The sequence below is a fragment of the Halichoerus grypus genome, chromosome 13 (assembly GCF_964656455.1).
Source record: "Halichoerus grypus chromosome 13, mHalGry1.hap1.1, whole genome shotgun sequence".
NCBI lineage: Eukaryota > Metazoa > Chordata > Mammalia > Carnivora > Phocidae > Halichoerus > Halichoerus grypus.
Window position 1 is genome coordinate 89,570,306 of NC_135724.1, and position 26,531 is coordinate 89,596,836.

General features: G+C 44.0%; 1 protein-coding gene across 1 annotated transcript; it reads left to right on the forward strand.

Moving 5' to 3' along the window:
* The first annotated feature begins 3,287 nt into the window (after window positions 1–3,287).
* On the forward strand, window positions 3,288–26,111 carry TCTN2 (tectonic family member 2). The gene is made up of 18 exons (XM_036080479.2): window positions 3,288–3,487; window positions 3,632–3,739; window positions 4,222–4,310; window positions 5,131–5,326; window positions 8,407–8,507; window positions 11,097–11,293; window positions 11,758–11,884; window positions 12,668–12,809; window positions 14,052–14,117; window positions 14,882–15,016; window positions 15,271–15,348; window positions 17,844–17,924; window positions 18,749–18,860; window positions 21,365–21,471; window positions 24,087–24,240; window positions 24,984–25,109; window positions 25,260–25,348; window positions 25,580–26,111. The coding sequence occupies exons 1-18, from the start codon at window positions 3,406–3,408 to the stop codon at window positions 25,681–25,683; spliced, it is 2,094 nt and encodes a 697-aa protein (XP_035936372.1). The 5' UTR covers window positions 3,288–3,405; the 3' UTR covers window positions 25,684–26,111.
* Window positions 26,112–26,531: the final 420 nt, after the last annotated feature.

Here is a 26,531-nt window from a genome sequence, read left to right on the forward strand (position 1 = left end):
AGCCAGCCAGGTGCCCTGAAGAACTTTAATTTAAAATCTTGCTAAAACTATATATGAAAATATTATTACAAATACTGCATAATAATAGATTGGTATGAAGTATTTAATACAGAGTTTCTAAGTATGAAACTGTTAGAAGAAAGATTTGATGTTTGCTTGTAATTTTATATTGGGAGCAAGGTTAGCAAAATTTTAAATATTTGGTAGTTTCATTGGATAAAGCAAGCTAGTATAATGTATGTTTTGATGTCATAAAAGTAGGACATTTATTATCTCATAAGAGTTAATTTTAAAACCATGAAATTATTCTCTTATAAATAGATAGCTGTGACTATCCAGTCTGCTTTCTAAAGGTGGTCCCTTGGGCTACCTTCTGTAGGTAAGTCCACAAAAAGATTCCTGCTCCCTTGCTTTTTTAAAAAAAGTTATTTTGGGGGCGCCTGGGTGGCTCAGTCGTTAGGCGACTGCCTTCGGCTCAGGTCATGATCCCAGGGTCCTGGGATTGAGCCCTGCATCGGGCTCCCTGCTCAGCGGGAAGCCTGCTTCTCCCTCTCCCGCTCCCCCTGCTTGTGTTCCCTCTCTCGCTGTCTCTCCGTCAAGTGAATGGATAAAATCTTAAAAAAAAAAAAAAAGTTATTTTGTTTTTCAAGTAATCCAAACATGATTTGTAAGGCTGTTAGTAATTCCTGGAAGAGTGCATGGAATGCTTCCAGCAGTAATGGAGAAGAGAGTAAATATACCAATGATATTTTTATATGAGAAGTACAGTATTTAAAAATCAGGGCTTTTCATTAATAGTTGAATTACATTTTATGCCTATGTTTTATATTAATAGAATTGATTACAAATCATTTTAAGAACAGTTTTCTAATTAATAATGTCATTGTACCTCACAAATGACATTTTTTTTACTTTGAAGCCCCCCCCCCCCCCTTTTTAACTGTAATGCCCTAGAATTCCGCGGTTCATTCCACTACTGGCTAAATAGCTTAATGCAACCAAAAGCAGAAACTAAAAACATACTTTTAATAAGTACTATTTTTTCTGATTAGAACAGAAAACGATTGCATGCTTTTTTTTAATTTTATTTTTTTTAAATGTTTTTTATTTTTATTTATTCATGAGAGTCAGAGAGAGAGAGAAAGGCAGAGGCAGAGGGAGAAGCAGGCTCCCTGCCTAGCAGGGAGCCCGCGATTGCATGCTTTTTAAAGAAAAGAAAGTACATAAAACTAGGGGGGTGGAAAAGAGAAAACCTGCTTTAATCATTCCTCCACCACCCACCCAGAATTGGGAGGGTTAGAGAATCCCTGTGAATTACTATCTGGTGCATTTCTTCCTTTCTCTTTCTTTCTTTTTTTAGATTTATTTATTTATTTTAGAGAGAGCAGGGGGAGGGGCAGAGGGAGAGAGAATCTCAAGCAGACTCCCTGCTGAGGGAGGAGACTGGCGCAGGGCTTCATCCCATGCGTGACCCCAAGATCATGACCTGAGCCGAAAACAAGAATTGGACTCAACCGACTGAGCCACCCAGGTGCCCCCGGTGCATTTCTTTACCGTAGCAGGATGTCGCAGCTGGAAGAATTGACAGGTTTATCTGTTGTTTGGTAAGGAAAGGACGGTTTTCAACTGACCTAAAACAAAAATGTTCTTATTTTGAGTGTCTGATGAGTGGTATTTGCCAATACAGGTAACTGTGGTACTAACGACGCCTACCTACAGTATGTGACAACATGGCAATAATGTTAAGGTCTAGGAAAACAGAACTCAGTGAGGATAAAGATCTGTAGTTTATTTATTTATTTAAAGATTTTATTTATTTATTTGACAGAGAGAGACAGCGAGAGAGGGAACACAAGCAGGGGGAGTGGGAGAGGGAGAAGCAGGCTTCCCGCTGAGCAGGGAGCCCGACGCGGGGCTCGATCCCAGGACCCCGGGATCATGACCTGAGCCACCCAGGCGCCCCAAGATCTGTAGTATATTTAAAACACCCCCACGAACATTTGTGTTTGCCTAAGTTACTTTCTCATGTTTATCCTAGATGTAAAAGCATTTTGACCCAGGGATTACAAGTAATTCAAGATAACGATTTTGACCCAGGGATTACAAGTAATTCAAGACAATGATTTTCCTCAATGAAAATGCTTCTTACTCTCTTGTTAAGGAATAGTAAATAACAGCAATGTGTCTGACAACCCTCCTGCTAGTAACGTTCTCCTAGGCTTTAGTCCCAGATAGCAAGAGATATAAACACTCTGCAGTTCTCCTAGAGCTGATGTGCGGGGTGGTGGCCGGGATTTCCTGCCAGTCTTACACTGCACAAATCCCACGATTTTGCAAGAGTGTAAGAACAAAGCAAAGCTCGGTGCAAGGCATTTGTAGAACCTCAGCTTTCATATTGCTTTCAGAATGTTAGGTTTGCTGATCAACTAATACGGCAAACATTTATTTGGCATTTGCTGTTGGCAGGTATCGTGCAGACGTGGATCCTCTCAGCTAACCGGCATATCATCTGAGAGCTAACAATGAGTGAACATTTATTGAGTGCCTGCTGTATGCCAGGCGTTGGTCTAGACTCATTAGTATGTTAGTTCATTTAATCCTCACACAATCCTATCGGGGAGGGACTAATCTCTCCCTTCTTTGGATGAGGAAACTCAAGTTTGGAGAGGCTAGGTGAGCTGCCCCAGGTCAGTTAACCGCGGAAGGAGGGAGAAATCCCACAGCGACCTCAGAGCCTGCACGCCTCGTCAGGGAACTGTAATAAGGCGTGGAATGCTTTGAAGCTATTGACATAAGAATTCAGATACTTTGGCATCTGTCCTAACGCTGGGAAAAACGTTTTGTATTCTTTGATAAGATCTGCTTTCGGAGTGCTGACAGCTCTGCAGCTCTCTGCAGCTCTGTGCGGTAAAAACAACACAAACTCTTCAAAACACTGGGAGAAGGATAATAACAGTTCAGCAGCGCTACACAATTACAGCACTGCAGCCTCACCCCCTTTTTGTCTTTCTCCCAAAGTCCCCATAAAAATCAAGTTTATTAAGGAGCGTGTTTAAGAAGCCAGTTCCCCTGGGCTCGCTCATGCTGTGTGACTGAATTAACTCTAGGCTGGGGGAGCTCTTTAAACTGGACGCAGACTCTTACTTTTTCCTGATCCCTTGGGTCGAGATTAAAGGGCCCAGGGCCTGTGGGCGGGGCCGGGCCGGGGGCGGGCTCTCTCCAGTCGTCCGCCCAATCACCGCCCGCCGCTCTTCAGACCCGCGGCCGATTGGCGGTTGCCATAGCTCCGGTTGGCTTGACAAGATGGCGGCGGCGGGGCGGCGCGGGCCGGGTCTTCGGGTCCTGTGCTTCCCGGCTTCTAAGGCGGGCGGGATTCTGTGAAGCGAGCCCCGCCAGGCCTCAGGCATGGGCTTGCCGCCGCCCTCCCCTCTGCTCTTGGGGCTCCTCCTTCTGCAGGGCGTCCTGAGGCCGCTGTGGGGGGACCTGGGTGTGTACCGCAGGACAGGGGCCTGCAGGCCGGGGGTGGGGGTGAGTGGGGGTTGGGGACGAGGCGTTTAAGGGGCCAGACTTGGGACTCCTCCCGGAGTCCTTGCAACTAGTAAGTCCGCCCTTCCCCTTCCTTCCCGCCTAGTTTTCATTCCTGCTTTCATCCACATGACCGGCCCCGCGGTCAGTGCGTCCCTGGTCGGAGGCACCGAGGACGTGACCGTGTCCCTGGCCCTGCTGCAGGACAAGGAAGGTAAGACGTCGGGCCCTTCCTGTGGGGGTGGCGTTTTGGGGGGCGCAGGGCCCGGCCGCCCAAGGAGCCGGCGAGGTGGCATCGCAGGAGGTGGCGTCCCCGGGGTGCCCGGCCGCCGTCCCCTGCAAAGTCGCCATGGGAGCAGGGGTAGGGGGCTGCTGTGGACCAAAGAGGACCAACGGACAGGCTCAGGGATAGAAAGCTTGGGACAATAATGGCTAGCATTCACTGAGCTATCTGTCCCCTGTGCTTTATATGCATCCCCACATTTTCCTAGTAAGAACACTAATATCCTTTCATGCCATTTAACAAATGCAGACACTACAGTTCAGAGAGGTTGTCACTTGTCCGAAGTTTCACAGCTTGTGATGGGCCCAGTCCTTGGCTTGGAAAAGGATTCCCTCCTAGGGAGCCTGATTCCAGCGTGCACACCCTTAGCTGCTGAGCAATACTGCCTTGCATCCTAATCTTCTCTCCTAAAGGATTATTGCCGGTTCCAGCTTGTGGAGTGCTGACCAATGAGACAGAAGACTGGAGCTTGACTGTGACCCCCACTGTGATAAGGCCAGAGGTAAAAATGTTCTTGGGAGCACCTGCGGAGACCCACAGTTAGTGTTTCTGCAGTGCTCTCGTGTTTGGACATGATACAGTTTTCTCTGGGCTTGGAACTACCATGAAACTGGGGGTTATCAGATCTATAGGCACCCGCCCAGCCCAGAGGTGCTGACGCTAGGGTCAGGGGTCCTTGGACGAGTTTCAAGAAGTTTGTGAACCTTCTGAAATTATCTGTAACATCATATGTGCATTTTGATGAGAGGGTTGGCAGCTTCCATCAGATTATCAGATGGACCTGTGACTCAAAAATCTTCATGAACCACTGACCTCACCCAGCTCTGAGCTTACGTGTAAGGATACTCAAGCCCGAAGAGATGAAATATCTTCCATTTAATAAATGTTTTATTGAGTGCCTAGTATGTGCAAGACATCAACTCTGGAGATAAAGGCTGAGAAAGGCAGACTTTACTTGCATCCCAGGAACTGGGGATTGTTTTCATTGACTTTTTGTGTGTGTATTTAATTTCTGCTGATATGCTGGTAGGAGATAAAGAAAGTAAAAAGACGCAGACACACTGAGTTAATTTACCAGACAGACCTGTGTTTAGTCTTCTCTATCCAAAAGTGGCTTGCTTTTCTGTTAAACTGAAGATAAGGAATCAGGGCTTGCAACAGGGTGGGATTGAACAGAACGATGTCATCTTTGTGTACAGTTCTCCTTTTGTAAAGTGAACTGAGGCTGATGTGTGATTTTATTGTGTTTTCCATTATGTGTTCTTAAAATGATTCACGCTGTGTTGAGTCACTTTAAAAGAGACAGCATATTTTCCTTTCAGAATGCGTTGGATGTGACAGTGAGGTTGAAGAGGGGACGGCAAAGGTGTTCCTCTAATGAGATGGATTCCTTCTCGGAGTCCCCGTGTATGGTCCAGACTCTTCTGGTTTCAGCATCTCGCAATTCATCCTGTTTAGCCCATCTACTCATTCGAGTGGAAATTTATGCCAACTCTTCTTTGGCCCATAATGCATCAGGCAAGTAAAGTCTTTGATGGTAAAAACATTCATGCCAAACATTATCTGTTGGACTCAAAGCATGTGCCACGTGATCTGTGCGCTCTGCTCTTGAGTCAGTCTTGCCTTTCTAAACATACTTCCCTTTTGTTTAATTTTCTTACTTTAGAGATTTTCACTTTGTCCTATTTTACTTAATTAAGATCTATTTTATTTTACTCTAGTGTTTGTGTCCTTGTAGACTGCCTTCAAGGGAGAAAGTGAAGTTTGTTTCTCTGTATTGATTCTTGTGACCCCATCTTGAAACAAAACCAAAAACAAAAAAGCAAGGGAAAGATTAATGAAGGAGTTTACAAAACAAACAAACAAAAAAACCCACAATAGATTTTCAGTGAAAGCTTTTGCCACCAGCTGCCTTTCCAGAGGCGGCTTCTTAATTTATGGAAGTGTGTGGTGTTCTCTTGTTTAAAAACAACACACACACACACACACACACACACACGCAAAGCACACTGTTTACTATTCTATACCTTTTAAAATAAATTCCATATAAATGTAGGTTTGCCTCGTTCTTTTTAATAGCTGCATGGTATTCCATTGTGTGGAGAACCCTTGTTTACTTGACTGGCCTCTTCCTGCTGGAATTGAAGGCACTTCCAGCTCGTGATGTGTAACCAGCACCGTAGAAGACGTCACCGCGCACATGTGTGTTTAGACTCGAAAGTGGTATCGTGTCATTCTCCCTTTCCCGTGGCAGTGTTCTCAGAACAAGAGAATGTAGGTGTGCCGGTGGTGAGGGGCCCGCTCTGATAGGTGCCACCGCCATGCCCCCCGTCTCCTGCAACCAACTCCAGCATCTCTTGCCTTTCTGGTCATCTGGGATGAAGGGAGATGCGTTCCTCCTTAGTAGCAAAGGTCTGTCACTTTGAGACTCCCACACCGTCAGTTCCCTCATCACATGCCCTCCCTGTGGTCCTCCGTGTGATTTTGGAAGTGGAGGAGGATAGGGTAAGTTAAGATGGCGCCATTCAGCAGGCCACTCTGCCCTCAGCGTGCTGGCATGGAAGGGTCTCCAAGATAAATCGCCAGCTATGGAAAGCAGATGCAGATGGGTGCCTACAGCCTGGAATGAGAATATATATTTATATGTGCATAAAGAAGTTCTGGAAGGCTATCGAGACGCTAACCATGTGAGACCATTTGGGAGAGTGATGTGGGAACAGGAAGGGGCCGGCTGTGAGGACTTCGCCGTGTACCTTTTTTTAGATCCTCTTGAATTCTTTGAACATGTGAATCTGTGACCTATTTAAAGGTTTAAAGTTTTGTTTTTAGAAGAAAAAATCTCTAATGTTTAAAATTCAAAACAAACCAACAAAATAATATCCAGTGGGTGCTTAAAAAAAAGTATGGGAGGGATTAATGGTAGCTCTACCATTCAAAGTGGTGGCTTTTTTTCTTTTAAAAAATATCGTTTTGACTACATTTAGGTAATAAATAAAATTTTTTTAAAAAAATATTCACTACATTTAGGTAATATTTCAAAATGTCTTTGTACAAATAGCCAAACTTAGGAAAATTAGAGTATTTGTATACTGGTAATTATGAGATGTCTGCTCTGATCCCATGAAGGTATGAAACGTTTTGCACCCAGTCAGACAGAACTCAGAACAAGAAAAAGGATAGAAGGACAGACAGGAGGCACGTGGTATGCCTAGTAACAATGAAGCTAGCAAATGGCTGAGGAGACATAGATACACAAACATCTATCTATATATCATATAGTAAAACCCTATTCTAAAATGCCTTGCTTCCATCCCATGGGTTTGATTGTGCTGATGGTCAGAGCCTTGCCTGGTAACATAGTCTGTTATTCAGACCTTCTCCTCATTTCTGATGCCATTGACATACTGGGGTTCTACTATACTATAGCATAGACTGTGTAGTTAGAGGTTCTTTAGAGAACTTCAGCTGTCATGTCATTGAAGTTAACTGTTACATAGAGTTTAAAGAAATAATCGCTGCAGGGGCGCCTGGGTGGCTCAGTCGTTAAGCGTCTGCCTTTGGCTCAGGTCATGATCCCAGGGTCCTGGGATCGAGCCCTGTGTCGGGCTCCCTGCTCTTTGGGAAGCCTGCTTCTCCCTCTCCCACTGCCCCTGCTTGTGTTCCCTCTCTGGCTGTCTCTCTCTCTGTCAAATAAATAAAATCTTAAAAAAAAAAAAAAAAAAGAAAGAATCGCTACATAGTTTTTCAACATGTACCAAATCCTAGGGCAAAAATAAAATTCAGGGGGCGCTTGGGTGGCTCAGTTGGCTAAGCGTCTGACTCTTGATCTTGGCTCAGGTCTTGATCTCACAGTCGTGAGTTTGAGCCCTGCATTGGGCTCCACACTGGGTGTGAAGCCTACTTAAAAAAAAAAAAAGTAAAATTCAGCAGACTGAAATTTTACCCAATAAATTATTGCAGAGAAACTGGAAACATTACTCTCTGGGTTCTGAGTTAGGAGGTTGAAATGGAATATAACATATTCCTTTTCCAATCCATGTAAAAATTAATTTCCTCCACACTTACACACTTGAACCAGAATCAGGATGTGAAGAGTCGGGTCGGCAGTGCGACAGGATATGAGGTTGAGCAGGTAGCGTGATTGGATATAATCTTGTGGCCATATAGGCCCCAGATAAGCTGTCTGAAATGTCACCGTAGTTTGGGTTTTATCTGCTGGAGGAGGTAATGAATTTGAAGGAGTCAATGCTTAATGTCAGCCGTGTTATGAAAGGGATTGTTCAGCGTATTGAAAAATAGAATCAGTGCATTACATTTATCCCAACTTGTCAGTTTTAGTCACTTGATTATCTTTAAGATCAACCGTGACTTTCAGTTTATTATAACTGGCGTATTTTCCTATATTTAGGTTTTTGTGGGCGTAGTAGATAACAGGCCTCAGATAGGGTTTACGCATAGCTCAGGGATTCCTTAATGTGTCATATTTGGTCCTGGTGATTTGTAAAACAATGATTCAGCTTTCTTTTGTGTGTCAAAAAACGTGGCAGTGCTTTGTCAGTGTTTCATAGCTGGACTTCTCTGTTGTTTGTACTTTTCAGAGAATGTGACTGTAATTCCCAACCAGGTGTATCAGCCACTTGGTCCTTGTCCTTGTAACCTGACAGCCGGGGCCTGTGACGTTCGCTGCTGCTGTGACCAGGTGGGTATGTCCTTTCTGATCATGGGCACAAAAGTTCTGATACCAGAAAGCATGTGAAGAATACCAGCAGTTCTCCATCCACAGCTTTTTGAGGGACGGGCTTTGAAAACTGAGATTGTGTTTTGTGTTGCAGGTTGTTTTCAAATTGAGTATTTTCTTGTCTAGTCCCATCGGTCTAGTTTAGGGAGGGAAAAAATGGATCCCTTCTGATAAAATCAGGATTGAGATGATTATACTGAGAGGGTGGTGTTACTGTCTTATTGAGAAGCCTCCATGGAAAGGTAAAAAGGAAGGAAAAGACACTGTTTCAGTGATTTTTTTGGGAAATCTGTAGAGGTGCACAACCCTCATGACAACCCCATTTGAGAACGTTTCCATCACCCCAGAAAGAACCCCTTGTGCCCCTCTGCAGTCTCTCCGTGCCCGCTGCTCATCCCAGGCCCCTCTTCATCTGCGCTCTGGCTCTATGGATCGGACTGTTCTGGACGCTGTGGATTCCGACAGCCTGCGGCCTTCTGCGTCTGGCTTCTCTCAGGCGGCATCTTGTTTTTAAGGGTTCCACGTTGTGGCAGGTGTCAGTGCTCTGCTCCTTTTTATGGCTGAGTCACGTTCCATTGCAGGGATAGACCACAGATTGCCAATCCGTTTAGCAGATGACGGACATTTGGATTGCTTTCGCTTTTTGGCTGTGATGAATAAAGCTTCTGTGAACATTTGTGTGCAAGGGTTTGTTTGGACATGGGCTTCCGTTTCTCTTGGGTGTAGTACCTAGGAGTGGAACTGCTCTGGTCTATGGCAACTGTATGTTTAACCTTTTGAGGAACTGTTTTCCAAAGTGGCTGCACCGTTTTACATTCCCATCGGCAGTGTGGAAGGGTTGCGATTTTTCCCATGTCCTCACCTACATTTGTTACAATAATCTTTTTGATTTTAGCCATCCTCCTGGGTGTGAAGTGGTATTTCACTGTGATTTTGATTTGCATTTCTGTAGTGGCAAATGATGTTGAACATCTTTTAATGTGCTTACTGGCCATTTGTATATCTTTGAAGAAATGTCTATTTAGTTTTTATTTTTTAAAAGATTTTATTCATTTGGGAGAGAGAGACAGAGAGAGCACAAGCAGGGGAGAGGCAGAGGGAGAGGCAGAAGCAGACTCCCTGCTGAGCAGCAGGCCTGACGTGGGGCTCGATCCCAGGACCCTGGGATTATGACCTGAGCCGAAGCAGACGCTTAACCATCTGAGCCACCCAGGCATCCCAAGAAATATCTATTTAGACCCTTTGCCCGTTTTTTAATTGGGTTCTCTTTTTGTTGTTAAATTATAAGAGTTCATTATACCTTCTGGATACTAGTCGCAAATCAGGTGTGGGATTTGCAACAAACATCCCCCATTGTGTAGGTCCTCCACTTTCTTGTAGATGTCATTTGAAGCCCAAAAGTTTTGTAATTTGATGAAGTCCGATTCATCAATTTTTTCTTTGTTGCCTGTGCTTTTGGTGTCATATCTAGGAAACCGTTGGCTGATCCAGGTCAGTTACGTATTTCTAATCCTTCTTTGCGATTTAAGAGGAATGAGAGATGCGAAAGAGGCACATTTACTGGGACCCCAGTCACTCCCATTTGCGGTTGAGTGCAATTATATCGTGGTTGGTTTTATAAAACAGAAAAGGGAAAAGTAGAAAGGAAAGTTTAGGGCCTTCATTTATATTGTAATTCTCATACTAACAATTGTACTTATAATAACAATTATATTTAATTTAAAAATACAGCACATGATAAATCAGTATCAGTAGAAATGTCAAGATGGTATTCTCTTCCTCTGTCTTCCAGACTGCAGTCCTGCACCCGGTTTCTAACTTCTTTTGTGTTTGTCGTATTTGGTATCGATGTACACAGCACCGAGCACTGGCCTTGCTTAGTCCTCTGGATCAGTGATGTCTTCGCATAGCTGCTACTTACCACGTTAGACACGATCAGTTGTTTAATTTGAATTGTTCTTGTTTAAAATTTATTTTTCTACTGTCAGTAAACAAGGGATTCAGGGCATACTTTTAGCTCTCAATGCTATGTGAAACAGGGAAGAATATGGATGAATAACCAAATACAGGAATCAAGTCACTTCTTGATGACATTAAGGTCTGTGTTCTCATATGGACCTTAAGGATTCTTATAGAGTTCGTACTGTTTGCCCTGACTCGAAATGTCTTTAGGTTTCTCTGGGCTAGGGATTTGGATGGTGATGGCAATTAAAAAGAGAGAAGTTTACTCTGTTTTATTCCCCAGTTGGAGTCTATTCCATATTATCTTCTCTTCATATTGTTTTCTTTCTTTCTTTTTTTTTTTGTGGGCACATCTTACGTCTCGAGTAAGGATGTGGTTCCCTGGAAGGTTTGAAATTCCTGACCTGGAGGCTCATTACGGAATTGAGAGAAATTCTAGCAGGATTTTACTTCCTGTGAGCACAAAGCGCTAGTAGCCTGGACAGAGACTACGTTCCACGCCTCTTCAGCGGCGGCCTGCTCGCCTGAGAGCTGAGGGCACCACAGAAGCTTCTGTCTGCTCACTGCTCCTCTGCGTTTCCTTTCAAGGAATGCTCGTCCGATCTAACAGAGCTGTTCAGAGAGGCCTGTTTCACCGGCGTTTTTGGAGGCGACGTCAATCCGGAGTTTGACCACCTGTGCTCCGTGCGGGAGCCCCCCGGGGCCCCTGGCTGGTTCCCGTTCCTGTGTGTGCAGTCCTCGCCGGCCAACTCGCCCTTCCTGGGCTACTTCTACCACGGCTCCGTGTGCGTGTCCGGCCACGGCCCACGGGTGCCCACGGCCTCTCGTGGGCCCGGGCCTGCCCACCTCCGTTCGAGATTCGGTTCTAGATTTCTGTTAGCAAGTTCATTTTGCTTTAAGCATTTGAAAGAATTGGGCTTCACTGAAGAGAAATTGTTGATACCGCAAACAGTTAATAGTGCTCATCTGGGTTTGGGGAAGGAGTGCTGGGCTCCCGGGGTCTTGATTTTCTTTCTTGTACCTTCCCCTGATGTTGAAATTTTACAACTTTCTTCTTCTTCTTCTTATTGAAGTAGAATTCATGTAACATAAAATTAACCTCTAACCACTTTCAAGTGTATACCTCTGTGGCTTTTAGTCCACGTATTATTTTTGTAATTAAAAAAGTAAAACAAAAATTAAAAGAAGAATTGTTTTTAGCAGATAATAGCTGCGAGTATTAGTGGTGATCCTTCTCATTGATTTACAGTTCCCCTCGGCAGCACGCTTCCTTTGAAGTGCATCTGCATACTGATCTAAGAGACTTTTCAGACTTCGGTTACAAGCAAGGAGATCCGATCATGACTGTAGACAAGGCATATTTTACCATTCCGCAGGTAAGAATTTCAATTTTAATGTGCTAGGGGCCTTTTATATTTTTTCCCATCCTGTTGTTAATTGAATTTCTGCACCTAAAAAGTCTCATCCTAAGTTCCTTATTTTTCTCCTGTGGAATTTCCAGGCACTCAACTCTTTATGGTCTGTGGATTTTATTTTTAACAGCCTCTCTTAAATTAGCCACTGATTTTGCTAAATCTCAGAGTGAACTTAACAACCAAAGACATTCTATCAATTTCCATGGAACTACAGTTATGCACTTCTGTTAGTTTAACAGCCGATTTCCAGTAAGCTATAAGTATATAGTTTAATATAATATTCCAGAACTTTGAAAATTATCTCAAGGCTGTGGAGTTTTATGTGATCTTTGTTTTTTTTTTTTTAAGTCCAAAATCATATATCTGTGGGAAGAAGACATGGGAGTCTAAACCATCTCTCTTCGTTGTTCAAGGACTCCATTTTTATGGTTTTAACAAAAATCTGGTTGTCCCGAGGGAGAGAAAATGAAGTTGAATATAATCATGTTTCTGCAAAGTAAATGGAGCCGGGAGTTATCTTTGTTTTTGTTAAATACTTCTACTCCTCAACCAGTGGCTTCCAGACTTTGATTAGCAAATGATCTGCATAGTCTATTTATGGGTCATCTAGTCAGTGAACTCGTTATTGAAACTCACCCAGCAGGAGGAGCAGGCTGCGGAAAGCAAGTCTGTGTGGGACGCTGACCTGTATTTTCTGACTTGAAGAGAGGTCATAGGCCTGCTGGGATTTCCCCTTGCCCTCAGGTGTCCCTGGCTGGGCAGTGCATGCAGAACGCGCCGGTGGCATTCCTTCAGAATTTTGATGTGCGCTGCACCACTAGTTTGGAAGCGTACCGAGAGCAAGATGGTGTTATCAATGCGAAGATCAAGAATGGTGCGGTAGGAGGTATGGTACATTGGTTTGAGAAGAGAACGTGGGGCTCCTGGGTGGCTCATTCGGTGAAGCAGCTGACTCTTGATTTCGGCTCAGGTCATGATCTCAGGGTCGTGGGATCGAGCCTTGCGTCGTTGTCGGGCTCTGCGCTCAGCCTGCTTCTCAGCCTCTCTCTCTTCCTTTGCCCCTCCCCACGCGTGCTCTCTCTCTCTCCCTCAAATGAATAAATAAATCTTAAAAAAAAAGGAATACAGACGTGAATGTCTACATAAACTGTGATCTCATGAGGATATAAATCACTTCTACTGGATCAACTTAAAATATCTGAACTGCCAATTGAGGAAAATGTTTTCTTCAGAAGAAGTCCAGTTCCATAGGGCAGCATGTTGATGTTAGTTCTTCTTTACAACTGGAGGTAAAACTCACATAACATAAAATTATGTTAAAGTGGACAGTTCAGTGACATTTAGGACCTTCACAGTGCTGTGTAACCACCCCCTCTGTTCAGTTCCAGAACATTTTCCTTCCCCTAAAGGAGACCCTATACCCTGGCCCCTAGCGACCGCTCACCCCCTTTCTGTCTCTATGGATTTGCTTGTTCTGGGCTTTCCATATAAGAGGAATCCTATAATAGGTGGTCTTTGTGTCTGGCTTCTTTCACTTAGCATCACGTTTGCAAAGTTCACCCATGCCGTGGCATGGACCAGAACTCCGCTCCTTTTCGTGGCTTGGTCCTAGTCCATCCTGTGAATAATTGTGCCACATGTGTCATCCGTTCATCCTTTGATGGGCATTTGGGTTGTTCCCCGCGTTTGGCGGCTGTGATCGTGCTGCTGCGAACGCTGGTGTGCACATGTCTGTCGGGCTCACGTTTGCGTCTCTCTCGGCTGTCCACCCAGCAGTGGGGTTGCCAAGTCGCGTGGTGATTGGACTTTCTGAGGAAGCACCAAACCGCTTCTAGAGCGCGCGCACCATCTTCCGTTCCCACTGGCAGTGGCCCGCATGTTTGTTCCTACAGGAGAGTAGCGCTCTGCCTCTCTGTCACTGGCTGGAATCTCCTCCTCAGCCATTACCAGATGCCAAGGACAGTGGGGTTCCCACGGCTGGCGTTTGGGGAGTGGGAGAGAGGTTGGTAGCTGGCACACGGGCTGGGCGCAGTTACCGTAGTTGCCTGATAAGCTTTCCCCTGAATAAGTAAACACGATCGTGTTGGGCCGTGTCGTCCCCGGGAGGCTGACTTCTGTATCTTTTCAGGCATCGTTACACCAAAAGTGGTCTATGAGGAAGCAGCCGACCCAGACAGATTCATCACCGGGACAGGTATTTGAATTGACGCTTTCATATGCCCTCTACAGAAATATGTACGTCATTTCTTATAAATAATATGCAGTCCTAGAGGAAAATAGATTTTTATGAGGAATTTAAGGCGGTTCACAACACTTAGGGTTTTGTCTGCTCCACATTTGGTTTGTTCCTTATTCCGTCTTGCCTTGCTTCTGAGAGTGGTGTCTGCCAGTCCTCACAGCCCTGAGTTCTGTGGGCTCCGGGGTCCCTGCTAGCTTTCAGGGCCTCTGGACCTTTTCTGAAATGTTGTTCAGGGAGCCAGCATGTCGGCTTCTTGCTCTCTTTTCTTCTCCTTCTTTTTTTTTTTTTTTTAATAACTAAACTTTGCAGTTTTGATGCAGCCGAACAAGTTATTCAGAGTTTGGCCAATAGTACCAGGACTTTGGTTGTGCGTGAAGGATATTTTTGTTTCCCTACAATGTGTTGAAATTCTCAAATGTATTCTTCATCAAATCTTAGCAAAGTGCCTACAACATAGTAGTGAGCTAGACGTCAGGCCTCTGCTCCTGTGGGGCTGACATTCTGTAGTCCTTCATCTTTGACAAATATTTGACCGAGCGTGTGCTGTGTATCGAGCTATGAGCCGCATTCTGGGGGTATGGAAATGGAAGGAAAGGGCAGACTTCACCCAGGACGCTGTGATGCTCTAGAGGAGGGGGCCAGTGCTGGCTTGGTGGGGCCAATAATAGACTTGAACCCAAGGAGGGTCCTTAATTTATGAAAGTATTTTTTATTTGCAGAAACACTTTTAAGCAATGAATCAGCCTCCAGAAACGTCAATGTGGAAGAACATTATATTTTCAGATGGAATAATAATACAATCACTGAAATAAATGTCAAAATTATTAGAGCAGAAATTAATGCCCACCAGAAAGGTAACTTTGTTGAGGGCAGTGAGAATGTTTTCAGCTTAAAACATTTTTTTTCTTTCTTTACGATTCTCATAATTATTAACACATAAAACTAAGTCAGACTTGTTTCTTATTTGTATTTGTAATTTAATAGAAAACATTTTTTTCTTTTGCATGTCAAGATGTAATTATAAGGTAAAGAAAATAACACTATGAGGGATAATTTCTTTTCCTAGTGAAATGGTGCACATTATATTTTTATTTTGTTTTATTTCTAGGGAGCATGACACAGAGATTTACAGTAAAATTTTTAAGCTATAATAGTGGTGATGAAAAGGAATTTTCTGGGAATCCAGGTAAGACAGTGTATGTCAATTGCTGATCCTACAAACATATTTTAATTCAATTCTCTTGTGCTACAGTGATTATAACTCACTCTCTCCAATTTTAGTTTGTGACTCTAACCTTTCTCTTTCTCTTTTGTGACACTGTATTCTTTTTCTGATAACAACTTTTTTTTTTTTTACCAGACGTGTTGTAAGTGTAGTTGTAAATGCAAAACATTCTTTCTCTTTAGCTACTAGTCTTTTGAAAAAAAGATAATGCCGAATAATGTTGGTAAAATTAGCTTTTATAGAACTAAGAAGCTGTAGATGATGGGTTCCTAACCTGGGGTTCTGTGGAGAGACTTCACAGGGACTGTGAACTTCCGGTCATGTTGTGCATTTTGTGATTATGTACAAATATAGCATCACCTGATTTGTTGTGTATTTGTTTGCTTCTTTAATTCACCGTTGCCTCCTCAGCACCTGGAACAGTAGGGAGGACTGCACGTCCAACATGCCAGCCGCTAGCCGCGCAATGTGGCCAATGGCGTATGTGGAAATGGTAATATTAGGATATATTGAGTTGAATAAAATATATTATTCAAATTAACTTCATCTACTTTTTCTCTCTTTTTTTAATGGGGCTACCAGAAAAACATTTTTAAATGTCTAAAAAATTCTAAAAATGTGTCATATTTTAAAATCACATATGTGGTTTACATTATATTTCTGTTCGGCAACACTGACTTGGACCATAGTAGGTGTCCAGTAAATATATGTTGGATAAACTATCATTGTTTTTTTAAAAACTTGTTTCTTCCTTTTACTACTCTTCAATAGGCAGTAAGTAACCATGAAGGAACAACTTTTTAAAGTTAAAGTAACTTTTTAGTTTGCGTGATTTTCAATATTCGTATATGTTGATTTAATAATGCATGTTCCATTTTACTTATATATATATATTTCTTTTAAATGAGATTTTAGTGTACTTGTTAATGTGGAATTTTGGATTTTATGGTTGGATTTCAAAGCAGCCTCCTGGAATTTAAGGGTTTTCATGTCATTATTTAATTTCACAGGATTTCTGAGAAACACCATCAGAATATGTGAAAAATGTTGACGCTCTTGTCAAAAAAGAATGAATTGATTACGAGCCAGAACCAGTCAGTCCGTGAGATAGTTTGTGTATACGCAGCCATTCATTCTCTAGCACTTTCCAAGGCAGGAAGGGTTTTAGGAGGAGTACACTACATGGGCCCGATTCTCAAGGAATTAATCCTCTTACTTGGAAAGACGGCACCAGGTCATAGAAACAACAGAGAACAATACAAGATAATTAATAAATGTGTGCTGGACTCACGGACAGGCATTCTAGAACTTCAGAGAAATGGAATGTTGACCGTTCACCTACACTTCCCATCATTAAGGACCTGTGTGAAGTCTCTAGTTTGTGTAGGTTCTGATCTCAGTGCTGCAAGAAAAGCAGAGTCACAGTTCTGCCCTCGGCAAGTTTCTATTCTGGGCTGTGTGGAGGAGATTGTACCTTGGAAAGCAGATAGTGCGGGCTGGGAACAGGAATAACCTGGGGGCGGCCAGGGAGGCAGCAAGGAACGGGAGGTGTGGGTGGGCAGCGATGAACCCTGGTTCAATTCCGGCTGGTTCAGGAATGCTGAGAAGTAACGTGGGAAACACAAGCACTAGGCGTGAACCCTGATTACATCTCGGTTTGTAAAAATGGCTCTAAAACATGTTTTTTGGGGGACACGTGGAAATAGAGGTATGAACTGGATATACTTTGATTATTGGGAATTATTCATTTTCTCAGGAGAAATATTGGTATCATGGTTATGTAGAAGGATATCCTTCATTTCAGGAGATGTATGTTAGAGCTTTTAGAGGTGAAGTGTCAAGTCTACAACTTATTTTCAAAAGGTCTCGCCCAAAATAAATATGTATGTATATGCTTATGTAATACAGAGAAGACCAATCTGGCTGGAAATTCACGGTTGTTGATTTTGGGTGGTATTCCTTTCAACTCTTGTGTACATGTGAACATTTTCATAGTAAAAAAGTGGAAGCAGTAAGGCAGGCTAATAGGAGAGAACGGGAATAAGACCTGAATTGTCCCGGGGTGGGACTGATTTACCAGAGTGTTCCATCGAAAGGTTACTTTGGTGTAAGTCTCCTTTCAAAGCGCCTGGGACCGACCAGCAGTAGTGATCATTCAGCAGTACTTAGTAACTGGCCTGCTTGGCGTTTGATTCCTTGGTGTGAGGGCCCTGGACTGACTCTTGCCTGCTCGTGCCTTTTCAGATTTTAATTTCAAAATTTATTTTAAAAAGTCACACAAAAAGCTTTGTTAAAAAAAAACAAAAGGAAAGAAGATGGTTTCTCTCAAGTGTATTCTGACAAAGCTTTGCCTGTATGTTTCCTTTCGTTGCATATTCCTCTTTTATACTATTTGATGAGGAGGGGTTGCTATGTTAGGTTAACTTTAGCTACCTCTCATTATTGTGTTTGTCTAGGTTACCAACTTGGCAAGCCTGTTCGAGCTCTAAATACCAACAGGATGAATAATGAGACGACTTTATACCTTTGGCAATCGGGTAATCTGGTTTGGTAATATGATTCGCTCTTTGATAAACTAGAATTGGAAATACTGCCTTATTTTGAATCTAATCAAGTAGTTAATCACTTTAAATTCTGGTTGGTTTATTTAGCTGGGGGTGAGGGTGGGGAGGGTGGAGGAGATCATGCTTCTACAGCTTTCTTTAGTTTGGTTTTAAATTTAACATTGTTTGCTCCTGAAGTGCTGGTTATTTATAAGAGAGATTTAAACATGGGGTTGGCTGGGGCGCCTGGGTGGCTTGGTCGAGCATCTGACTCTCGATTTCAGCTATGATCTCAAGGTCACATCTCAGGGTCATGGGTTGGAGCCCTGAGTCCAGCTCCGTGATCAGTGGGGAGTCTGCTGGAGATTCTCTCTCCCTCTGCCCCTCCTCCTGCTCACACTGGTGGCTCTCTCTCTCTCTCTCTCTCCAATAAACAAACAAAATCTTTAAATACGGGGCTGGCTGGAGAGTCTCTTGTCATTGTTGCCTGTAGCCCAGGATGGTGCTAATTGGAGATTCGACCATAACTTTGTTCCAAACAATGGAAAATCTTTGCCTTGGTGGTGAGTGCCCGCATCTGCCAGAAGGCATTAACTTTCATGTTCAGAATAAACCATTGATCCTGGGCCAGGTATTCTGATATAGAAAGGCGCCTTTGTTCAGCTTTGAAAGGATTAGAGTAACAATGACCTCAGTTCTTGAGAAAATTGGAAACTTTATTTCTACTGATTGTTTTCTGTTTTTCAAGAAAAACTTTGAAGTAAATCTTTACTTTCATTTAGCAAAAATGGTAAGAGGATAATATTTTTATTTTCTAGCTGGAAGGGGATTGTGTGCATCAGCAACTCTCAAACCCATTTTATTTGGAGAAAATGCACTATCTGGATGTCTTTTAGAAGTTGGGATCCATGAAAACTGTACTCAGCTCAGGTGAGCGTTATCATTGGCGAATCTGCCTGTGTTTTGAGTGGTTTGCTTAAAATGAATTCACCCCATGAAAACTAAAGACAACATGTATGTGAAAAATTGCAGTCTGCATAACACACTTGTGTAAAGTGGTAGTGGACAAAAATTACAGTTTCTTTAGAACTGTTTCAGGGGCGCCTGACTGGCTCCGTCGGTTAAGCGTCCGACTAATGGTCTCAGCTCAGGTCTTGATCTCAGGGTTGTGAGTTTGAGCCCAGTGTTGGGCTCTATATTGTGTATGGAGCCTACTTAAAAAAAAAGAATTGAATCAGACATTGATAGAAGGGAAAATAGAGTTCTTTCTTGGGACTAGAGCCCTTTCATCCATGTTTATGCGGTTACTCTGCTAAAGTCTGTTCATCGTTAGAACCCAATACTCCTAGAAGCATAAAAAGGACAGGAGGCAGGGCGCCTGGGTGGCTCGGTTAGGCGACTGCCTTCGGCTCAGGTCATGATCCTGGAGTCCCAGGATCGAGTCCCACATCAGGCTCCCTGCTCAGCGGGGGGTCTGCTTCTCCCTCTGACCCTCCCCCCTCTCATGTGCTCTGGCTCTCTCTCTCTCTCAAATAAATAAATAAAATCTTTAAAAAAAAAAAAAAGGACAGGAGGCAGATATAACTGGTGTGAATAACACTGAAAGAATACATAAGCCTTGGGGCGCCTGGGTGGCTCAGTCGGTTAAGCATCTGCTTTGGCTCAGGTCATGATCTCAGGGTCCTGGGATCGAGTCCTGTGTTGGGCTCCCTGCTCAGCGGGGAGTCTGCTTCTCCCTCTGCTGCTCCCCCTGCTTGTGCTTTTGCTCTCTCTCTCTCAAATAAATAAATATAATCTTAAAAAAAAAAGAATACATAAGCCTTGTTACATGGTATATAAGGAACTTTGCACTTAATTGTCTGGGTGGCATTTGGAAGGTGTGTTTATGGATATGCATATGCATTCTTTTTTTTTTTAAATTGAGGTGAAATTCATGTAAGATAATTAACCATTTTAAAGTAAATAGTTCAGTGACATTTAGTGCATTCATGATGTTATACAACCACTACCCCTATTTAGTTCCAAAACATTTTCATCTCTGCAGAAGAAAACCTGTACCCATTAACTATCCCTCCCCGTTCCCCCCTCCCCCAGCCCCTGGCAACCACCCATCTGTGTTCTGTCTCTAGGGATTGACCTATTCTGGACATTTCATATAAATGGAATCCTACAGGTGGCTTTTTGTGTCTGGCTTCTTCCACTCAGCTTAATGTTTTCGAGGTTTATGCACCCTAGCAGGTGTCAGTGCTTTGTTCCCTTTCGCGGCTGAATCCTGTTCCGCTGTACGGCTCTACCACGTCTTGTTGATCTGTTCACCCATTAAGGGACATTTGAGTTGTTTCCAGCTTTGGCTGTTGAACAGTGCTGCCATGAACGTTCATGTGCCGGTTTTGGTTTGAGTCCCTGCTTTCAGTGATTTTGGGCGTATACCCAGGAGTGGAATTGCTGGGTTATATAGTAATTAGATGTTTAATTTTTTGAGGAACGACCACATTGTTTTCAGTGGCTGCACCATTTTATATTCCTACCAGGAATGTGAGACGGTTCCAATTTGTCCACATCCTCCCAACACTGGTTAGTTTCTGTTGTTTTGATAGTTGCCGTCCCAGTAGGTGTGAAGTGGTATCTCGTTGTGGTTTTTAATTGCATCCATTCTTACACCCATTTCATCTATAACACATCCTGAGTAGCGTGGTTCTTTTGGGAGCTGAGAAAAGATGGGGAGGCACTAAGCAGGGAAGTAGATTGCAGGTGTAAGTTACCCGCAAAGCTCTTGGTCGTGGGGAATAAGGCTGGAGTCTGCAGTCTCTCCCCTGAAGTTTATAAGATTTGTACCTGCCAAAGACATCACCAGAAAGGAGGGATGCTAAGTTCCAGTTTTTTTTTTTTCTAAGAGAGGGAGAGGACAGAGAGAAGCCCATGCAGGCTGCAGTGTGGGACACAGCGCAGAGCTTGATCTCACAATGCTGAGATCACGACCTGAGCCAAAATCAGGAGTCAGATGCTCAACCGACTGAGCCACCCAGAAGCCCGCTAAGTTCCAATTTTTAATCTTCACTTAATCTTCTGGCGCAAAATTCTAGCTAAAATATTTAGGTTCCTTTTGCTCTCGGATCCTTCTGGCCTATAAATTTATCCTGGTAACTTGGTATGTGATCTACGCACCTCCCAAGTTTTATGACACTCAGTGGAGCCTGTAAACTACATAATACCAACATTTAAAATCCAAAGTAAACGACTGCTTCTGTATGTCTTCCCCTGGTGGCTCAGGTCCATCCTGGACGGGCCATGGAAGAGAACGCAGACGCCCAGCCAGCTTTTAATGCCACTCCCTCTGGCAGATTTTAGTTAGGCCCCCTGCAAGCACAACCTGGAAAGGACTTCAGGATGAGAGCCACTGGCCATGTGCTGAGAAATGTCTTACTCTCTTGCAGGGAGAATGCTGTCGAGCTGCTTGACTCATTAATACAAGCAACTCATGTTGCGACGAGAGGCAACTCTGATTACAACCATCCTAGTGACGACTGGCTCGAAATAATCCGTAAGTCACAGCTGCGAACGTGTGCTGCGTGTAACTTGCAGCTAGGAGTGCACGGCGCTGGCCGTGAGTGGGAGCCCACGGGATGGGTCTTCCTCCTTCGCTGAGGCTCAACTGACGTTTGTTTAGAGGTTAGCTCTCCAGGCAGCAGGCTCTTCACATCCTTTACCTCTTCTTCATGAGGCCTTTTGTGGTTTTTTTGTGCTTTTTTTTTTTTAAGAGGAAATCCACATGAAGTTCAGATTGCCCAGTTGTTTTATGAGCTAACAGCCTTTGTAAAAGGAGATCTAAATGAAGATTGAAGATTTTCAGTGCATTTCAGTTTGCTTTGCTGTTTTCGTTTGCAAGGAATATAGGCAATCGAGACCGGACTTTGTAATTTATAAAAGCAATGTTGTTAATTTAAAATAAGGTGATTGAAAAGATGATGCTGAGTGAAAGAAGCCAGACAGACATGACCCCGAACTGTACGGTGCCATGTGTATGAAAGGCCCAGACCGGGCGGATCTGTCGCCACAGAGAGCAGATGGGTGGTTGCCAGGGGCTGGTGCAGGTGGGAGCGAGTGAGGAGTGACCGCTGATGGATACAGGGTTTCTTTCTGGGGCAGTAAAAATGGAATTTGGTGATGGCTGCGTAGCTCTGAATATACTGAAAACTACTGAATTGTACACTTTAACTGGGTGAATTGTATGGTGTGTGAATTGTCTCTCAGGACAGCGGTTACAGCAGAAAGAAGTGCAGGGGTAGCAGATAAGGGTAGCAGGCCCCACCCAGGCCGGGTAGAAAGGCTGGAGTCCTGGGCCTTTGGGCGGAGGCATTTGCAGCGTCGCGCTGGCAGGGGATCGAGCGCGAGGAGGTGGGGTGCGCGAGGCCCAGGCAGTGGCCGTGAGCCACACTTCCTTGCCACAGCAGGCCTGGGGTCACCTTCCAATCTAAAACGTCCGTCTGGCTGCCACTGAGCTGCCGCTCACTCGGCTCGTCAGGGCAGAAGCTCGAGGGTTCAGTTGGTCGTGGCGGAGCTGGACCCCAGACCCAGGCTTCCAGCCTCTTTGCTGGCTCCCTGGCTGGCAAGTCAGGGGAGTCTTGAGTGTGGAAATGTGCCAACAGGACAGCTTCTGCTAGTGCTCTGATTAATGGCATTGTCTTTTGGGGCCAGAAAGAATTGGCTCTGCAGCATCTGCTGTCCTAAGTCCCCTCCTGTCACTGAGGATCCTGCTGTGCCCCCTCCCCTCTGCCTGGCTGGTGGTAAGCAGCTTTTTGGATCCTGCTTTCCATACCACCTCCGGTCACTTCTGCTCAGCAGCCTGGAATTCACACAGAGGACCACCCAGACACGTGCCTGTGCTCTCCTCACCCCTTATGATTTGGTTTGGATCATTACGACACCCGGGTCCCCAGCCCTCTTTGGGCAGTGAGGGATCATGTAATATGTCTGTGGGCTGGAAGCGCCCCATATCACTCTCTGACTTTGGGAGGGGTCCTGGGGGCCATGGGGCTCTCAGGCTGTGATTCACCGATCCTCTTGTGCCCCACGCTTAAGTCACTAGGCCCAGAGTTAGATCCTCATTTGGAGACAGAATCCAGAGGTTGGGGCTTGTCAACCCCTGGGCTTTGCCACGAGGCCAGCTGGATGGGCTGTGGCATGCCCGACGGATGGAGGGAAAGAGTCAGTAAAGCACCTGAGAAGTAGAAAGAATGGGAGGTTTCAAGACGGAGAACCCAAGGTGGTTACGTAAGAAGTCTGAGGTGATGACATTTTGCGGCCTTCAAGGTGAAGGCACTTGGCTTCTATGTTGTCTCTAAGCCAAAATCAACCCTGATCCTGGTTGATAAACAGAAGAGATGTCGAACGTGTGCATCGAGGAGGAGGAAGTTGGAAGTCATAAACTGTCACCAACTTTCAAGTCCCTCCAGTGTCCCCTCACAACTCGCCACCCACCTCCTGTAGTTATTCATCTCTTATTCAGTTGTCTTCTCTTCCATTGTGTTACTCTCTTGCTTCTTCACTGTTTAATCCATCCTAACTACAGTTGTTCGCATGGATTGTGAATGTCTTAGACGGCTTGTACTAGAACAGCAAGAGCATGGACTCAGTCTCATGGTATTTTACTGCAGTTGGATGGTATTTCTGCTAAAACTCTGGGGGAGCTTGGAGCTTGGGAACTGAATCAGGATGTCTGGTTTTATTATGTGGGTCTGGGATTTTTTTTTTTTTTTAATTATTTATTCGACAGAGAGAGATAGCGAGAGAGGGAACACAAGCACAGGGGAGCTGGAAAGGGAGAAGTAGGTTCCCTACTGAGCAGGGAGCCCGATGCGGGGCTCGATCCCAGGACGCTGGGATCATGACCTGAGCCGAAGGCAGACGCTTAACGACTGAGCCACCCAGGTGCCCCAGTGGGTCTGGGATTTTAAAGTTCCGGTGACTGAACAGACCAGGAGACGTTTTGAACACAAGGGCTAGGCACGGAGTGGCGGTACCGAGAGCCCGTTAGAGACGAGAGATGCCTTCATGTGATTCCTATCTCATAACATTTCCCATTTTTCCCCTGTATCATGGCGCTGTAGGAAAACTGCTATTATTCTTTCCAAAACGCACAACTTGACATTTCTACAGGTGCAGATGCCCCTGATACAGGGGCAGACCCTCCTGTCAGTGTGAACGGCATCTGCGTGGATATTCCTGCCCGACTGCATATCCGCATCCTCATCTCAGATGCTGGTGCAGTGGAAGGGATTACTCAGCAGGAGATACTTGGCATAGAGACAAGGTATGATTGCATCTTGGGTAAGTGTAATTTAGAGAGAGTCAGTAAAGTTGCTGGTGCTCCAAAGAATAGGGAAATGCTAATGTGCAATCTGATTATTTATGAATTGTAGTTATTAGCAACATGATTATGTGTATAAATGAAATATGTTATCAACTATGTGTATAATGGTAACTTGTTCTCACAGGTATTTATAAAGCTGTGTGTAAGGGATTCTGCATGGTCTCTTGGGGTACAAAGATGAAATCCGGGGGGGAATATAATAATCCATGCATACTGAGTAGGGAATACTGTGAGGAGGGGTTTCCCCAAGGGGAGGCTGGGGTGCAGTTGCCAGAAAAAGGGGATGGGGTGCTGGATAGGCAGAAACAACAGACGTTAACCACCAAACGGCTGGTAGCCCTCTTCTGAGAGTGATGTGGTGTGTGCGTACATGATGTGTATAGAGCACCTTCGTACTCTGCCCGGCACCTGGAAGACCCTCCAAGATGGCTAGTTGTTGCTGTTCTTATTATATTGTTTATTTTTGTAGCAGGGTGATCGGCCTGTGAGGTTCACCATGCTACTCTCTCTCCCTGTGCATATGTTGGAAAGTTTACATCGTCCAAAGGGGGAAAAAGCGCTAGTAGAATTTGAAGCTTCTTTAAGAGAATCCCAGTTTATATTGTTGCTGTTGGTTCCCTCATGCTCTTAACAGACTAGAAACGAGTGGTGGATGTGTTACCTGCATAATCTTTTCCTCCCAGGTTCTCTACGGTGAACTGGCAATTCCAGTGTGGGCTTACTTGTGAGGATAAGGCCGACCTTTTCCCTGTCAGTGCATCCGTCCAGTTTATTAAGATACCTGCACAGTTACCCCGTCCACTGACAAGGTAATCCAGTTGATAACCTAGTTACCATTATTAGGAAGCAGCAAAACAGATACTTGAAAAAAAGAAGTGTATTTCTTTAATCAAGTTTGACACATTTCATCAAAAGCGTGCTTTGTTGTGCCTATTGTAATCTTCTAAAATGTCTCCTAGATTCCAGATCAATTTTACGGAGTATGACTGTAACAGAAATGAGGTGTGCTGGCCGGAACTTCTGTATCCATTGACCCGGTATCATCAAGGTAGGGCAAAGCAGATCTCTGGAAGGGTGATCATTATGTTTTGCCAATTAAAATATTTTTTAAAAATATGTGTCACAGAAAACTTAAAACGCATAGGAAGAGTTTTAAATGATTTACTAATAAGGTTGCCACTTAGGAGTGATCACTATTACTGTTTTGGTTTATTTCTACCTAATTACCAAAATAGTTAAGAAATAAGAATTGTGCTTCATTTGGTTCATTTTCTTGCAGGGGAGCCTTATTCTCAGTGCGTGGCCAAGGGCTTACTGTTGGTATCCTTCTTGATATTAGCTGCATTCCTCAGTAACCCCTGGACCAGAACCTGCAAAGCTTGAAATTCATCTACCACCTGACTTCTCACAGACCACAGACTTTTGCTTCAGTGACTTGTCGTACTCCTGTGTGCCTCTCTGTAAAATTGTAATAAATGCAGTGCTTTATTTTTGTAAAATTTTTTTTAATTAAGTGCACTGTGAATTTAATTCACATATGTAACTATCCGGATGTGCAGAGCAATTCAGAATAGACATTCTCATCGTTGGATGAGACTGAGCAAAATGCACAAGAGGGTCAACTGTGTAAATGTTATTAGAAGCTTTTGTGTACCACAAGTTACTAAAGTCACAGGAGTTTTGGGGTACGTATGTTATTCTTATCTTAGAAAGTTAGTATTTTCTTCAAATTTGTATATATTTCCAATGAATTGTTTGGTTAATTTCCTCTATTCCAAAGAAAGAATTAAAAATTCTTAAAGCCTTAAAAATGTGTATACTATGAAGTGTATGTATTATTTTGTATATATACACAAAATAAATTGATGAGGGAAGATGTGGAGGCTGAGGGAGGGCAAGTTATATTGGGAGGAGAGTAAAACAAAACCAGGAGGGGAGGTCAGCAAAAGTATGATTAGGTACAGGAATCATAGACCCATGGATTTAAAATAAGCCGATTTTCGGTGAAGGATAGCTTTTCCTAGTTGAGGCTTGAGAGAAAATCCTCCTGTGGCTCCTTACGAGGGGACACACAGCATGATGCCGGGGGTTGGGGGGGAATGGATGTCTTCAACCATAGCCCAATCTTGGCCACATGGCAAATCTCTGCATTTTCTCTGTGCCCCAGACATATTTAGTCATGTTTCAGATGGATTTGGACACGGTCAGTAAACCTAATTTTGAAAAGTGAC